The sequence below is a fragment of the Typopeltis vanoorti genome, chromosome 11 (genome assembly GCF_054136105.1).
Source record: "Typopeltis vanoorti isolate ZY-2024b chromosome 11, IOZ_Tvanoo_1.0, whole genome shotgun sequence".
NCBI classification, from domain to species: Eukaryota; Metazoa; Arthropoda; class Arachnida; order Uropygi; family Thelyphonidae; genus Typopeltis; species Typopeltis vanoorti.
Window position 1 is genome coordinate 121,400,991 of NC_143559.1, and position 17,960 is coordinate 121,418,950.

General features: G+C 35.3%; 1 protein-coding gene across 4 annotated transcripts in view; it reads right to left on the bottom strand.

Moving 5' to 3' along the window:
* The window catches only part of LOC150102011 (RNA-binding protein Musashi homolog Rbp6-like), a 366,282-nt gene that overhangs the window by 31,756 nt on the left and 316,566 nt on the right, over window positions 1-17,960 (bottom strand). For all 4 annotated transcript variants that reach the window (XM_090400467.1, XM_090400469.1, XM_090400468.1 and 1 more), the window contains exons 8-11: window positions 8,579-8,661; window positions 7,956-8,043; window positions 6,750-6,782; window positions 4,168-4,236 (exon numbers count right to left, since the gene is read on the bottom strand). In XM_090400467.1, coding sequence (XP_090256593.1) covers window positions 4,168-4,236; window positions 6,750-6,782; window positions 7,956-8,043; window positions 8,579-8,661 — 273 coding nt within the window. The remainder of the gene's footprint in view (window positions 1-4,167; window positions 4,237-6,749; window positions 6,783-7,955; window positions 8,044-8,578; window positions 8,662-17,960) is intronic.

Here is a 17,960-nt window from a genome sequence, read left to right on the forward strand (position 1 = left end):
AAACAAAGTTTGCACCTGAAGTATCTTCAGGACTGAGGCAACTCGTGGTAAAGGTGGTCCAAGCTCTCATCACTACTTGCTTAGTATCGCCCATAATGCAAAGCACATCTCCTTGCGGACATGTATACTGCTATGCATTAAGGGAAGGGCCACTACCCAGACCGGTTTCGACCTTTATTGAGGTCTCGTCAGTGGGAGCCAGACCCAGAAGTGGTGATACTAAGGCAGAAGCAATGGAGAGATCATATTTACCTATAAGTAAATTACATTTAAGTACATTTGTAGGTAAATATGACCTCTCCATTGTTCTGCCTTAGTATCACCACTTCTGGGTCTGGCTCCCACTGACGAGACCTCAATAAAGGTCGAAACCGGTCTGGGTAGTGGCCCTTCCCTTAATGCAAATCATTATACATGTCCAAATGCAAGGAGATGTGCTTTACATTATGGGAGATACTAAGACAAGTAGCGATGAGAGCTTGGTCCACCTTTACCACGAGTTGCCTCAGTCCTGAAGATACTTCGGGCGCAAACTTCGTTTGCTTACACGTGGATAAAGGATTAAACTAAATGTATTATAGTTCTAACCAAGTGAAAAATAAACTTCCAACTTATAAGGAATGTTGCTCAAATAAGTTGAGATTCCAAGTTCTACGAAGCGACCACTCCCACCCCCGTCGCTTATTGTATATCCTTCGAAAACCAAAAGTAAAAGTAATACAATTAAAAAAAAAATGAATACTTTACAAATAACTGATATTTATAAACAATTAAAATTAAATGCTTTTATTGGCCAACGATTATTTTTATACGTATGAACCAGAAAACGACGGATATTTCATTTCTTACAGTATTACCAAACGTTAATATCCCCCCTCCCCCTTAAGAACATGAAAAAGAAATAACGTCGGAGTTCTCATTCAAGTCTGTTCTTAATCCTTGAGATTCCAAATGCAAGCAATGATAAAAATTTCTTTGATTTGTTTTCATTCTCAATATGTTTCTCAAATAGCAAACATTTTTTGGATGAAAACATATTTTTTTTTTTAAATTCAAATCAGCGATGATTGTTGAGATTTGAGCATGGATCACTGGTACGAACAATGATTCCAAATGATTAGAATTATGACAACAAAGCTAAGGTGAGGCTAGTATTGTACGCGTACAGTTCGTAGAACCGGGTCTGGCAGATTGCCAAGGAGAGTCAATTCATGTTGAAGGGGAGAAAGAAATAAAGGATGTACGAATTGGTCACCAACACGCGAAATCACGTGCTTTATAACGTAAAATTTTGCAACTGTTACACAAGCAAAATAGTCACCACTTTAAAAACTACAATGATCATAAAAGAAGTTAATTTTCCAACGTAATAATAAACACTCATCCCACAAGACGGGTTGATTACCCTATTATCGGAATGGATTCTCCTTCTGCCATGCGCAGAAGTGTCGAAGGGTCTCGCATCTGTGGGCGTACGGTATATATTAGGGCAATTAAGTACGTGTATCCTATGGTTGGTTTGTCTGTGGAAGCAAAAACTTTCAGGCGTGAGACCCGATAACTAGCACAGTTAGTTGAAAAACTCTTAAACAAATTCTCGCACCCAAACGGGATTCGAACATTCCAAAAACGGTGTAGATTGTTGCTATACCGAAGTTATAAATGATTACACACGAGACAAGAGAAAGAAGGTGAAAAGAGAGAACAGAAGTTATGATACATGAGAAACAAGTTTTATTATAAGAGGGGGGGTGATGTTGAGGGTGGGGAGAACAAGACAAATATTTAAATATTTACATCAGTACCATATGATTCCCACTGGTCTTTTTCTGCACACCATTTCTATGATGTTAAAACTTCCCTTGTGTTTCCAAACTGCATTAAAGAAACTGGCTTAAATGCCATCTACCTATCTCTACCCGCGTATTTCTCAACTTCTCTTCGAATAAGCATCAAATTCGGTTTCATTTCTTATCTCATCTTTTAAAGATCTTATATTTTTAACGCTCTGTTAAGTCACACTCTCGTTCCACGGATTTTCTCTTCACATCTGCTTCCAACACCAGCCATTTGTTTCTTGGCCAAGAATTTACGATTGCCGTTTTCCCATTACATGCTTGACATAATAAGATTTCTTACCAGCAGAAAAAAAAAGAAAAAAAAAAAGAAAATAATAATAAGTGTCCAATTTAGACACGTGCTCATAAAACATCCCTCTCCCTTGTTACTTGTATTTTGTACGTTTCCTTATCGTTCCAATGATCGCAGTAAGAGAAATACATCTTCGGAATATGTCAAAAGCACTCGACATTTTTCTTCATCATTACTCATCCCAGCACATTACCGGTCTTTAATCACGTGAATCTTAATTTATTTTTCCCCTTTATTGCCTTCATTCAGAGAAGATAAAAGGCCAACACGCTTTGAGTAGCAAAGATTTTTTTTTTTTTTTTTTGGTTCTCCATCTGGATAAGAAACACAGTATCAATAGAGCTGTTGCCATGGAGACATTGCGTGTTTGTTTATAATCTTAGCCGTTCATCATTTTAAAAAATGCATCACTTTTTTTACCCCCCCCCTCACAGTAGCACGATGGTATACTTAGCTCTTCTATTTTACATACTTATGCCTTAATCTTTCATATAAAGTACTTGCTCTGTTAAATAAGTCGCTTCAAAATCGTTAAAACACAAAGGAAAGAAAAGACAAGTGGAAGTTATGGAATAGTTTTCTTTCATTCTGTAATTAATTTAAAAAAAAAACGACTCATTTTATTCATTTTAAATCATATATTTTTTAAAAAAATGTATAATAATCGTATGAAATTCATATTTTATGATAATTTTATTATATATACATAGCAAACAATCCTTATAAAAAATATAATAAATATCATTATAAAAATCACAATGAATCATATAAAATTTATTTAAAATAACAATAATATGGATAATAAATAAGAGTTTGCATTGCACACACCAACTTGTCATAAATATCTTACTAAAAAATATTGTTAAGGAATAAATATTGGTTACGTAATAATTAGAGAAAATAACACAGAAAAAAAAGCATCATTATATAGGATCATTGTTGATAGTCTACTTAATTGTTTGGCCTGTTAATTTCTACAAAAGCACACTCACACAACAATATTTCGTAAAGCTGGATGATTGTTGAAATTGTGATTGCTTTCATATACATCATGCGAGCGCTCGTGACTTTCTCTGAAATGGATAACAATAGTTCCTTCTACATCATTCAACTCGGTAGATTTCAGTTGCCATGGTTTCAATTGAGTTGGGTCATAAAAGCATGCAACCAATACTAAGCACAATTTGGCACTTGCTATACACACTACATGTAGAATACTACAATTCTACTGGTGTCTACTTAACTACAACATTCCAAGTAGATGACAGAAATGTGGAATATAAGATACGATCCATCCACTGCACTCCCCTCTCCCCCCACGTAATTCAAGAAGAATATAAAGAGACAAGAAAATGGGGAATAACAGGAAGTATAGAGAGACAAGGTTGGGGAAGGGGGGGGGGAGGAAGATAAGAGGGAGAAAAGAAAGACGGCGGGGGAAGAGGGGTGAAAGGTCATGCTTCAAGTACTGGTTGATGTCCCCTAACTCTCCTCTTCCTCTTCCATCTATTGATTAAGACAAACAGGAACAGACTGGGGGACTTTTATCCTCACCTTCGAAGTTACAGTTCCAGTAGGAGGACAGTTTGCCACAAAGGCAGGCCGGGTCCTTTGGGAGGCCAGTACGATTCAGAGGACAAAGGTGCTGGAACAGAGCGATTGCAGGGGGCGCCCCAGTCGACTGCAGCCGAAGAGAGGGAAGTAGCCGGGGTCCCTGCGTAGACAGACAGGGGAAGTAACAGAAAAAGGGGTCTTGGGTTTTAACCGAAGGTATTCACTGAAGATTAGGAATAAATTTTTTTTTTTTTTTTTTTTTTTTGGGAGGTGGGGGTTGTGCGTATATAAAAAAATTGAAAAGCATTATGGGTAAAAGACAAGACAGAGCTACACATATATAAAAAAAGATTGCACTAAACAAGAATATCTATGACCGTCAGAGCAATGCATGCAGTTCTGATAAATCCACAAGCTCCAGAGGGCAGGGAATGCATATCTGCTGGGTATTAAATGCCATACCTGCGAAAGGGTAGCCAAATCCGGGGTATCCTGGGTAGCCTCCTCGTCCGTAGCCGTAAGCGGCAAAACCTAGTGTTAAAAGCAAGAGAGAAAAGTGATCAGTTACAAAAGATATGCAAATATCTTTTTATTTGTTTTGTTTCAAAACCTCGGTGTGTTTACTTACAATGTGGTATTTGGTTCACAGCTTAAGAGAGAGATTATTGCTCTCCTATATTAAAAGGGGGAAATGTGATAGGGTTGATATCCATCTTGGAGTGCCTGTTTTCAAAGCAAACAATTTAGAAATATATTGCAATCAAAAAATGGATTTTTCTCAAAGAAATAACCTTCTTTTAAATTCTAGAGATGGTTACTTAGTGCGTCACTAAAAATGCTTTATAGTAGCAGCGTGATACACGTCATTCATTCTCTTTTAAATTCGAATAAATATATTATTTTATCCAAAAACATATCGAACTTATTAAATTTATTTAAATAAAATAAATTTATAATTTATTTACACTTAACTTTTTTAATTAAAATGAAAAAAAAATTCTTTAAATCTATCAAATAACAAATTATTACAAAACACCAAAAATAACCAAATTGGAACTATTAATGAAAAAAAAAATGATTTCATTTTCTCATTCATTTACTCATTTTTCATGACGTTCATTTTTAATAATACCATTTTCAACAAATAACAAACGTGAAGTTTTAATTCCTCTAATCAAAATTTTAAATTCGAATCTGAACAGAATTAAAATTAAACTTTGGGTTCAAATTGCATTTATTTGTGATTGAACTTTATAAGAGAAACACAAATGAAGCTAAAATTTAAGTCAATTGATTTATTCAACATTTATTAATTTGATTTTATAATATAAATGTTTTCATAAAAAATATTTAGCTTTCAGTAGACAACAAATGCTTGTGTATTCTGAACTTTTAACATAATTTATTTACCTTTAAAAATTTGATCAAAACTTTAAGATAATTATGTATTTTATAAATTTTAAGATAAATATAAATTAAAAGTTCAATACACCTTTTTCTTTTTATAATAGAGATAATATATAAAAGTTAAATTTCATTCATTATTTTTTATATTTTTATATCATAATATAACTCATGAAAAAACATAATATATCTCATGAAATAATTTTAAGAATTTCAGGTAGTCTAAATTAATTATTTTATTTTATATTTAATATACTGTATTTGTATTTTTGTATAAATTATGATACTTTTTTTCTGTTTTATGGAAAATAGAGTTTAAATTTAAAATAGTTATTTTTATGTCCTCTTATAGAATTATTATGATTTATGTTTCATAATATCTTCATATATTTACAATAAAATATGGAATCATGCTTTTATTTCATAATATAACGGTTTTCCATGTAGATAACTAATATTAATATGAATTTCTTTTATTAATTCATGTGTTGACCTGTGTTACAGTATATTTCCACAATGATTTAGCATGCACGTTGGCCACGTACAGCAATATCTTTATTCAAGTACCTCATAACGTAACATGCAATATTAATAGAATTCTCTCTCACTATCTTTATCGGGCGTAGTTCCGCCAAGGTGACCGGAAATGAACCTCGCTCGCTTCCTTTGAATAACAATGACGTTGAGCAAGTCCTGAAACGGTAGCCACTTCACAACGGGAGGCTCCATTCTCACATTAGCGAAGAAACAATTAATTAAACAAATGTGTCATCCACATATGACCAAAGTTAATTAGCAGACCTTACGCTGTTTCGGTCGGTAATTAGCTGAAGAGCAGTGGGGTGCAAAGTGAGGCTCGGAACGCGCGCGCGTGTGAGCCATGCAGTTTGTCACGAATTCGAAGCTTCAACGACGACTTTCTCTCTTGTTCCAGCTTCATCCACTATGAATCATACGAAAAGTCACTGCTGTGACCCGCGTCCGTCCTCGCGCACGTGGTGAAAAGTGTAAGGGGGGGATGAGGGGAGGGGAGATGGTTGATACACATGCTGACGGCTACACCAAAACAAAAGGCCAACGTATGTCTTTAGGAAATGTTAAGATACACGGGAAGCCTTCTAACCATAATTAAGGTCACGTGTTGCGCCCTCTGCCGGTAGCTAATGGAAATAACTAGTTTCAAAACATATATATGTTTATAATTCGTGTTGGTTAACTAAATTAGAATCTTTGCATTCTGATTTTAAGATATGAACATATATTTATACACTCAATTCGAAATAAATGCCTACAAGAGCAACTAATATTAAAATGATAATCAACATTTAACCAGTACACCATAATACAGATTAAATACTAATTACCATAATCCTGTTCTTAATTCCTAATACTTTTATTATTGTGTTTGTTACCAGCAAGTGATAAAAGTTATTATTCGAAGTGCATGCGCTTTCGTCTTTATACATCCTGTTACCATGACAACGGCGATCGTATCTGAAGGTGGATATAAAGGAGAGGATTCCATTGACAATGATTACTTTTACAACGTTATTACTGTTGAAATTATTTCGTTAAGAGCGAAACGTTATTTGAGTTGTTTAAGCAATTATGCATTTTAGCTATTTAAACAAGATGCTTACCATCCGTTAGAGCACCCAGGGGCCAGACAAGGTCTGCAACAAAGCAAAACGAACTCATTTTAGACTCGTTATTCGATGTAGATATTTGGATTAAAATTAATAATATTGCCATTCACTTTACTAGAGCTATTTATTTATAAATTCTCATTAAAGAAAATAATTACTGTAAATATAAAATAAAAGTTTAATTAAAAATAGATTAATGTTTACAACAATAAAAATAATATAACAGAAAATATAATAATTACAACTATATTTTATAGCCAAATATAAGAAACTTAAAAATTTTAGTAATTTCATAAATATTTTCATAATTTCGTAATTGTTCATCTGAATTTTCTGAGGCTTTTCTTATGCTTAGTAACAGATTTAAAAAAAAAAAAAATACGATATCAGATATCTGGCAACAAGAAAACCTTACTATTAACTGGCTAATAAAATAATAATGGTTAATATTCGCCAGGTAGTGAGTAGAACAATCACTATTTGTCTAAAATGGTATTTATTGTTGCGAAGTTCTGTTGCAATATAATGAAAATGTACTCAAGCCAATTAGAATAATACATTCAGTAACAATTTGAAAATAATAACAAATAAATGCATTGTGCCGGAATAATCAGAATTCTTTGGATAAGCATCGAACAGACAATATCGCAACAATCTTACTGCTTTGTCCCAAAGCCGAGAACGTAACTGAAGAATAAAGAGACGTCTGACAAACAGTAACAAAGATATACACCATTATGAAGAGCTTGAAATAAATGTTATCGGTAATCAGAACGCTAGTGACTAGAAAGAAATATTCATATCGGATTTATTACAGACTTGTTGGTTTTTAACAGTTGTACGTTGGAATAATTTAGTTGTTAGACAGTAGCAAGAATATTTGGATGGTTACTTGGTTCTAAACGTTCGACGAAATGCTAAAAACTGTAGAATTATAGTGAAACGAAGAACAATTCCTGTTGGATACATTTTATAGCATATGGGATGCTTATTAGAGGGGAGGTGGAGAAGACAAATGAAAGATAGCATGAGTAAAAAAAAAAAGTAATTGGATAACAAGTTCTCCAACACTTTAAATCTGAATTTAAAACGTGAATTAAAATAGTTCAATTATCAGTAACTGCCATAATTAGATTTGCGCTAAGTCAGCAAATTATTCTTAAAAGCCCAATTCAAATAAGCAACTGCAACGCCACCTACCGTAGGTTCCCCGGCCACCTGTTCCTCGACCACGGACAACATTGTTGGGCATCATGACTTCTTTTGGCTGCGCCTTTTTGCATTCGACCTACGATCAAAAAAATTAAATATATATATATATATGAGTTCTTGTGTTCATAAACATGTGATAGTATTACTATCTCCCAAAGTTAATTTATTGTTATAATATACGTCATGACATATACTGGTTTATTTATTTATTTAAATGTAAAAGCAACTCATTTAATACCTTGGGTGGTACAGAAAAGAGAGTTAGTTTCATCTAAAATCCTACTGTAGACACCCAACATGGACTTTTTTCAAGTCACTTTATTTCCGGTGAGCTCACACCGGAAATAAAAATCATCTGCAACTTCCAGACATTTAGAAAATATTTGTGACTATAGTGGGATTCGAAGCTACGACCTACTGGTTGGAAAACGGAAATGCTATCAACTTCACTCAGACTGGCTTACTTGGTTGTGACAGGCGATTCTGCCAAACTGGATGGATGGGACTACTAAATTTAATATTTAAATATCTACAACTACTCAAGTTGTAGGATTAGTCATTTTTCTTTCTAATAATTGCTCTTGTGAATATTGATTCAAAAAAAAACTTACCATTTTATTATTGATTTCATGGAAGTGAATTTCGCAGACTTTATCAACTACATCTTCGCTTTCAAATGTTACAAATCCGAAACCTGCAAAAGAATCATAAAAATATTTGTAGAAAGTTTTCAATTTTATCTGGTCTTCTGCACTGAAAATAATTTATTCTAACGTACATAAACGACTTTTCATTTATATTGTTAGAAAACTACTAACTTGCTAGACTGGAAAGTCAAACCATTCAAAATGGCTGACAACAATGCTTTAAAAAGCATGCGGGTTTGCAGTTTTCAATTTCACTAGAAAAGCAAAGCGCGCGCGTAGTTGCTAAGGTAACGAAATGAAATGTACATAATGATTAAAAAAAAATAAGTACAAATAAAAAAATGTAAAAAAGTACACGTCTGCAATATTGGTCATATTAAATACCATTCTTTCATTTTAAAACTTGTTTCAACGATTTAAAAAAAAAACGAAAAAGAGATAGAAAAATAATCTATAGGATCCAAAGTCAGAAAGTTTTTTTTTCTTTCAAAAAGAAATCGAAAAACTCAAAAGTATTAAGCAAACTTTTAATGATAGGATCAGTGAGAGATAGCAAATACATTCAACCGAATTTCAGAGATGTAGGAAAAAAAAAAAAAAATTCAAGTGGCATTAACAATTCTAATTGTACACTATCACATATTTCGCGAATATTATGCTTCCAGAGCACTGTAATATTCTACACGGGAGCGAAGCCACTGGAGAAGAAATATGAGTGCGTTACCATAGCAACGGACTTACGATACTAGAGAAGTATCGGATATGTCACCATCAGCTGCGATCGTGATATGGGATATGGAGATTTGCCTTCTACACCAAACCAACTATCGAAAGTTTTGACTTCCAGGAAGCTATTTAACCAAAGGGTTAATTTTTTTTAATGATTATTCAGTGGGCCATTTGTCATTGGGGAATTTCGAGTCGATTACGGGAGAATCATTAAAAAACTATTTCAAGCTCGTGTTAATTGAGTTAGAAAATGCTTCAGATTTCAAATGCGCCCACAAATAACTCATGCATTAGTAATGGACATACTTGAACCACTAAACGTTTGGGAAAAAGAAAAAAAAAAGGCCGAAATATAATTTTGTTCTTAACTTGATATCAATACTTTCCCTATACTACGATACCAAAGTATTAGGTCAGCTTTGCTTCTTCTTTTTTTTCTTTTTTTAATTGCAAAAATATATTAATTAAATATGGAGTATTGGCTATCAGAAGGTCCTCTTTAAAATTAAAAAAAAAAAAAAATATATATATATATATTTATTTATTTATTTATTTAATTGTTTACATTTTCGGATATTCAGGAGTAGTTACAACGACTGCTTGTTTCATAGTTACGACCAAAGATTCTAAAAATAATAATAAATAAATAAATTATACACGGGCTTCAAAAGTGAATTTAGATTGCATATATTTATGGGATATTAAGCCAACCGTACATTTCAGATTTTTCGGTGAGCGAACCCCAAAATAATATTTTGTTTTAAGAAAACTGAGCCAGCAGTATATTCTATGTTCAGAATACTGAGCCACTAAAATATTCGCGATTTTTTTTTAGAATTTGACTCAGAAGGGTGCAACGTATTCGGGAGTTTTTAAAATGCTGAGTCAGCCATATATTGCTAATTTTAAAAAAAAATCTGAGCTCTAAATGCTTTTAGAAGTCAAATTTTTTTGTTTTTAGAATCTGTTCCAAGAGCAGATTCCTGAGGATTCTGAGCAATATATTCTGGAGTTTTTAGAATGCTGAGGAAGAAATATATTCGCTTTTATTTGGAGACTCAGACATGTGTTCGAGACTTCAAAGAATACGGATTTTTTTTTAAGAATACAACCTTAAAAAAAATTGTCAACTTTTTTTAAAGAATCTGAGTCAAACGTATATTCTCGATCTCGATTTTAGGTTTTTTTTTTTTTTCGATTTTAGAAGCAGAGTTATCCGGCTATATTTTTTTAAAGAACATCCTGCTAACAGTATATTCAAAAATAGTTTCAGAGAAATTAAGTTTTAAGGAGCGTTTTTTTTTTCTTCACCGCAATACTCACATTTTTACATCTTCCATTTTATGTTAGTGAATTTTATTTTATTTTTTCCAACTCTAATGGAGATAAAGGATGATACGGCGCCTTAAACAATTCTTGGATACCGTGTTCACTGGTATGATAACTGAACGTAGCGTCTTTATCTTACAGCTGATGCGAAAGCGTTTCTCTGTCTTTCTCTCTCTCAGAAATCACCCGGAAAAACAAGCAATTATCCACACAGGAGAAGAGACGATAAGAGGCAGGCGTGGAAGACGTCAGATGACTAATGTTCCCACCTCTGGTGTTTCCTCCTTTGTATTGAAGAAAACGAAAGAAAGAGAGAGAGAGAGAGAGAGAGAGAGAGAGAGAGAGAGAGAGTGTGTGTTCGTGGCAAACTCAAGAAAACGCAACTTAAAGTAGAAACAATGAAAACGGAAACTCGTTGTCATGGCAACGCTAATTAGCCTGAATCCCGGCCTTAAAATGAAGTCTTCGGTTGGGAAAATTAGCATCCCCTAATTACCAAGATGCGGTGGGTTAGCGAGAATGGAGAGAACAAGAAAGAGGAATGAACGCGCCTAACAATGGGACGATTTGTAACAATAGACAAGCGAAGTACTGAAGACCAATGTGATCTCCAATCATGCCTCGAGGAAGTTTGCTGTGTGGGGTTCCCAGCACGAAAGACAAACCACAATAATTGCAAAATTTAACTTTTCAACAAAGTTTCTTTGCGGACTTCAAATTCTAATTATAAGATAAAAAAAAAAAAACTTTTGAAAAATTAAACAGACAATAAGAAATATCCTTTGGAAGATTGAAGACGAAGTTTAAAATATATTTACCGAATCAAAATCTGGTAACAATGAAGATTTGTTATAATGTTGGATGAAAATATGCACTTGCAAGTTCGATGAGCAAGATCAGGGATTCGATTTATCGAATCGATAATAAGGATTTTTCTGGGAGGGGAGATTTCACTTTATGATGAGAAACACTGATATTGTTCCAAAATATCAATCTTTTGCTATTTAAAAGGATAACGCTGTCTCACCCCGAAACTTTCTTTACCATAAAATCTAATTTAGAATATCCGAGCTGATGACACAGTACTCCTTTATAATGACAGAGAAGAACTAGGACAAATTCTCATAAAGTTAACAAGATCAGTAATAACAGAGGACTTCCTCAATCCTAGCAAGAACAAAGATTATGGTTCTCAAAGGAAATGCAAACAAGCTTTTGAGAAACAAGTGTACCTTAATGGAGAAAGAATTGAGGAAGTCAGCAAGTTTGAGTACCCACCTGGGATCCATTATTAATGTGAAGATTGCTGTTCAGAAGAAGGTTAGCAATGGCTAAAACAACAGTCAAAGACTTGTCTCAAATCTGGAAGAATGGATCTATCACCAAGGGAACAAAGTTGAAGATTTTGGATGCAGTTGTTTTTACACCAGCGACTTATGGATGTGAGACCTGGAACCTGAAGGGGCTCCTTAAGGATACTGACAGGAGAAAGTTGAAATATTTTGGACGCATAGAAAGGATGGAAGGAGGACTTCTCAGAACAGTAATAGAAGGTCAAGTTCCTAGGAAAAGAGGATGAAGGAGTAGGCCATCAATGAGATGAATGGATGGTGTGTGTGTGGAGTGACTGATCTTCAGAGAGTTGAAGTCTCCAGAAAAGCAAACGTAACAGGACTACATAGCGAGGTCTGGTGTGGCACATCACCAAGCATCGAAGTGACCATACGGCATCTGCGGATGCCCGGTGAACATAAAGATAGATGTAGATAGAGAAAAGGTCTACAGAGAAACAAAAAATATTCCATTGCAGCATCAGTTTACTTATTATTGCTACAATCCTTATCAGGGAATATTTAAATACAGATATTTGGAGGTGCAGATTTCTTCTCGTAGTTGAGAATGGGATGTCAGCAGCGCCCTCTGTATAGTTAAAATAAAACGGCTAACAAAATTTACCTCATCATTTATAAAAATGAGATCCGCTTTGACGTGTGCTGCCATCTACTGCCACTTATGAAAACTAATTTAATCATTCGAGGGAGAAGAGGGGGGGGTGGAAGCGAAACAGCTGAAGCATGCTAGATATTTCTGAAATCGATATGAAGCCAGTCTTGAATGTACTAAAATGTCTTTGCTACTGATCGATACGAAAACGCACAGAAATAATGTTACATGAAGAAGTGTTTCATTTTTTTTTCTCTTCTTTTTGGAGAAAATATTCAGAAGACTTGTTTATTTTCTGCAAAGGATTGCTGAGTTTGGGCAGTGTTTTATTAATAGTTCGCCAGATTTAAATCGACTTGATTTTATCAAGTCAATTTAAATCATTTTCAATTTACAAGGTTTCCGTGCATCCAATTCACCTTTGACTTCCGCCGGTTAGAGCAGACGCCGTGGATTTGGGAATTAAATTGCCTGTTGAAGATTTTTGCAGGTCCTTCAAATCAGATTTCTGATTTTAAAGACAACTGATTACTTTTTCAGTATTTATCTGATGTTATTAAATTTATTGTTATTTTTCTATTGTTGTAATTTTCTATTGTTGTCGTAGCTATTTTCATGGCATAATCTACACCCATACACGAGAGGCCATAAAGTCTAGAGCTTATCAATGTCCTATGCGGACTGTGGTCAATGTTATGAACATTAATTGCAACAATGGTAATTATTATAATGAAACAGTAGAAAACAACAATACACTGTGGTTATCAATTGTTTCAAGATTCTTTTATATGGCTGCCTAACCCTGCACAAACATGTTCGGCATTGCCATGATAATAAAGAGCACTGATATCGAAATATACACTCATGAGCCAAAATATTAAGAACACACTCAGTCTGTTTTCGGTCTACCAGACTCCTGTTGGCTAGAAATAGACTACTGTTTCTTATTTTGGCCCATGAGCACAGAACCATCCGCATACTTTTATTATTATATGACACCTCCAGGGAGTCCAAAGCCTCATCGAGGGAGGGCACCTACTCTACAACTCTCCACCACCCAATCCACTAAGTACTACTACTTTCATCATCAGTACATCAACACCATCTACCGCCACTGGTATTTTCACAGATAAGCACAAACATCCATGCCCACGGCGGGATTCGAACCTGCAGCCTTTTGACTGGAGAGGGGATACGCTAACCACTCGGCCCGGCAAAACCACTGGGCCTACCAGGGCTCGAACCTAGGACTTTGCTAGGACATTTATATTCTGAATAAAACATCGTGTCTTTATAAATACAAAATAAATAAACAAATAAATCATACAGTAAACGGCAGACGAAAACGTAGAACGCCACCTACCGGAGCGAACATTGCCATACATTTTCCAACATAGGGTATTTTAATAGCGAAAATTTAAATCATTAAAACACTAACTACGAATTGATGATGACAAGTTTTCAGTTAAGTTTAAGACGAATATATATTTCCACATATAACACGAATTTGCTTTATTTTCCTAAGCCTTTCGTGTGTGGGAAGTGACTTGGGTATTCAAATCCTTGTCTGGATGAGCGTTAGTAATGAGGATGTCGTCCCCAAATATGGTCCTTAAAATTCCCTTCATCTGCAGCAGCTGATTGGTACTCTAATGACTAAACCATGCCACAATACAATCAAGTTTTCCTTCCTCTAGCAAGATACCAAATAGGAATATTTAGCTGCTTGCGACAACCGCTAGAACTTCCCAGTCTGGAATCTGCAACTGGCAGCAAAGTAAATCGACTATCGGTTGTGCGTTGAATACTTCCTCACCCCCCCCTTTCCCCCAATAATATTCCCAACTTTTCTCCCCAAACCTCATTACCAAATGAACAAATTAATTTTGAACGCAGCCTGTGTGCCTTTACGTATATTCCATTCCCCCCCCCCCGTTTCCCTATCGGCTTTTCCTTGTTCTGTTTGAATGAGATTTCGAGTTGTGTTTAAAGTGTTTGACACAGACGCGCGCGCACAAGCCAGTCGGTTATTGTTAACAACAATTATGAAAGCGTGTCTATTCATTATGCGACTTTGTTAGTCATATATTATGACGCGTTCGCCTGTCGCGTTCCTAGCATGCTGAAATGTACAACGGTCCACCGTATCGATTGGTTGCTATTGTTAAAAGGACGAAAACAATTGGCTTTGTAATTTGCTATTTTCTACTCAATGTTTCTTCGCCTTTTCATTAAAATAGTCCGAGATAATCGCGAATGCTAAAGAGGTTTTTGAAACGACCCAAATTAACATAATATATACACTTCGAAAATTCAAACGAACCCATATCAGTACGGCTTTAGGATCTAAGTAGCCCATATATTTTTAATTAAAGAGGCTATATGACTGGTTTTTAAATATGTTTAATTAATTTTTATAATTTTGTTTTGGAAACTTTATTTAACATATTATTAAATTATAATTTGCGCTTTTTATCTTTTTATATTATATTATATTTTATTATATATAATACAGTTTTTAGTTTATACTATCTCTTTATTATAAATAACTGAAAAGATATGAAAATCATTATTAACCCGTTTAGTGGTCGGATTAAAAATAGCGCCGCTGTAACCCATGCATGTCGTAAGAGACGACTGAAATGGACGCAGAGTTTCGCTCTCTTAGGTTTCTTCCGGAATTTTGCTCCCGGTGAGGGGGTCTTAGATTTCGGGGGTTTTTTCCTGAGAGAGCATTTTGAGTCTCCGGGGAGGGTGTTTTCAGGGGGCCTTGTCGGTGGATGCCTTTCCCTGGAATATGAGCGGCTCTGCTCGGTGGTAGAGTGAGCTTATCACTGAGTGGGTCAACGTTGAGTTGGACGATCTTTCGGCTACTAAGGAGTGGTCCAGGGATCGTTCTAATTTTTAGAGATGGCTTTACTTAAAAATCGTCCATGCTTGTCGTACGAGGTGACTAAAATGGGTACCCAGGGAAGATAATGGATGGCAATGCTGTAGCCAATGAAGCTTTAACTGAGGCTCGGCCATTGCTGTCATGATCAGAGCTTATAGCTCAATAACGCCCCCCATCCATACATTTTCTTCTGTAGATAACGGGGAATATGAAAAGCATTCCTGCTTCCCCCATGTAGCCCCCAAAAAAAATCATTATTACAAGAAAATGTGATAAAATTCGTGTGCATTAAACAGAGAAAAATTCACTTCTAATATTAATTTTTGAAAAGGGCAATACGGAAGAAATTAAAAAAAAACTACAGACCCGTAAGCCTACTCCCCACCATATATAAAGTCTTCACAAAAATTATAAATAATAGAATAAAATCTAAACTAGAGGGAATGCAATCCTCTAGCTGGATTTAGGAAGAATTACAATAATTTGGACCATATTCACACATTAAGACAGCTCATTGAAAAATCACTCGAATACAATAAACCCTTATGTCTGGCCTATTTAGATTAAGAGAAAGCATTTGATTCAGTTAAAACATCTGCAACACTAAAAGCACTTGAAACCCAGGGAACTGAGAAACCATATATTGAAACGCTACAACACATTTACAATAATGCAACTTCTGTAATTAAATTATATAAAAACAGTGAAAAGTTCCCAATACAAAAAAGCATCCGGCAAGGCGACACCATATCTCCCAAATTATTTACAGCTGCACTAGAGGAAGTCTTTAGACACCCTAATTAGGAAACAAAAGGAATAAATATAAATGGAGAAAGGCTGCATCATCTCAAGTTGGAAAATGAAGCGGTGTGGAAGGTTTGGAAATCAATCGACCGTGAGATGCGGTGATTGATTCATTAATGCCCTTGGGGGTGATGGATAGCAACGCAAAGCTGTACCAATGAAGTTTAACTGAGGTTCGGCTGTTGCTCTTACCCACTTGGGCGATGAGTTTTTGAGTCCGCTCTCTTAGGGTTTTTGCCTTAAGGGAGCACTTTGAGTCTCCGGGGAAGGTGTTCTCCGGCACGGCCCGCTGAGGGGCTTTGTCGGTGAATTATTTTCCTCGGAATTTGAGCGGTTCTGCTCAGTGGTCGGGGAGCCCGTCACTGAGTGGAACCAACGCTGAGATTAGGACGGTCTTTCGCCCACTATGGAGTGGCCTAGAGATCGTCCGTATTTTTGAGATTTCACCTTTACTTACATAGTCGGTGATTGATTCATTCAATCCAATACCCTTGGAGGGTAATGGATGGCAATGCTGTAGCCAATGAAGTTCTAACTGAGGCTCGGCTATTGCTGTTACCCTCCTGCCATGATCAGAGCTTTAATAGCTCAATAACACCTTATCCCTACACAGTCCTCTACAGATAACGGGGAAGATGAAAAGCATTCGTGCTTCGCCCCTTTAAGCCAGTCCTTATAAGGATCATCTGAAGTTGCAGATGATATTGTCCTGATAGCAGATAATCTTGAAGATCTGGAAGAAAGGCTAAATCAGCTAAATGAAGCCTCCAGAGAAATTGCATTAAAAATAAATAGAGAAAAAACAAAAATAATGATGAATAAATACATAAACCATAGAACTATCAAGTTGAAAACAATGAAATAGAACAAGTTACTTCATATGTAAATTTGGGCCAATCATTATCCTTTGAGGAGTGCCCAAGAAAAGAGATTGAAAGAAGAATTCACCTTGGATGGATGGCTTATGGAAAAATGAGAGGCATATTCAGAAGTGATATCCCTATGAGTCTAAAAAGGAAGCTTTCGACCAGTGCATACTTCCTGTCCTAACATATGGAGGAGAAACGTGGAGTTTAACAGAAGCCCTGAACAAAAAGCTGAGAACAACACAACATCGTATGGAGAGAAGTATGCTAAAAATAACATTAAGAGATAGGAAGACAAATACCCGGATAAGATCTCAAACAGGTGTCATGGATATTGTAAAATACATTAAACAAGGTAAGTGGAGATGGGCTGGCCATATTGCCAGATGCAGTGACGGGAGATGGACTAGAAAAACAACAGAGTGGAGACCAATGGATGGAGCAAGACAAAGAGCAAGACCGAGAAAAAGGTGGAGGGATGAACTGGAACAAATTGCAGGAGTGAAATGGATCGGAGAATCAGAAAACCGAGTGGTCTGGAAAATTATGGGGGAGACCTTCGTCCAGCAGTGGACAGAACCAGAAGGTTGAAGAAGAAGAGAAGAAATTTTGAAACAATGTTTTTTCATATTTTTAAAATTTTTTAAATAAATTATATAGTTGAAAAATATTCAAAAGTGGATTAATGGCGTTACTATGAAACCGAGTGATTTTTATTTAGAACTGAATTCTATATTTAATTCTGGAGTTAGAAATTTAAATATTTGATTTTAATTAAATT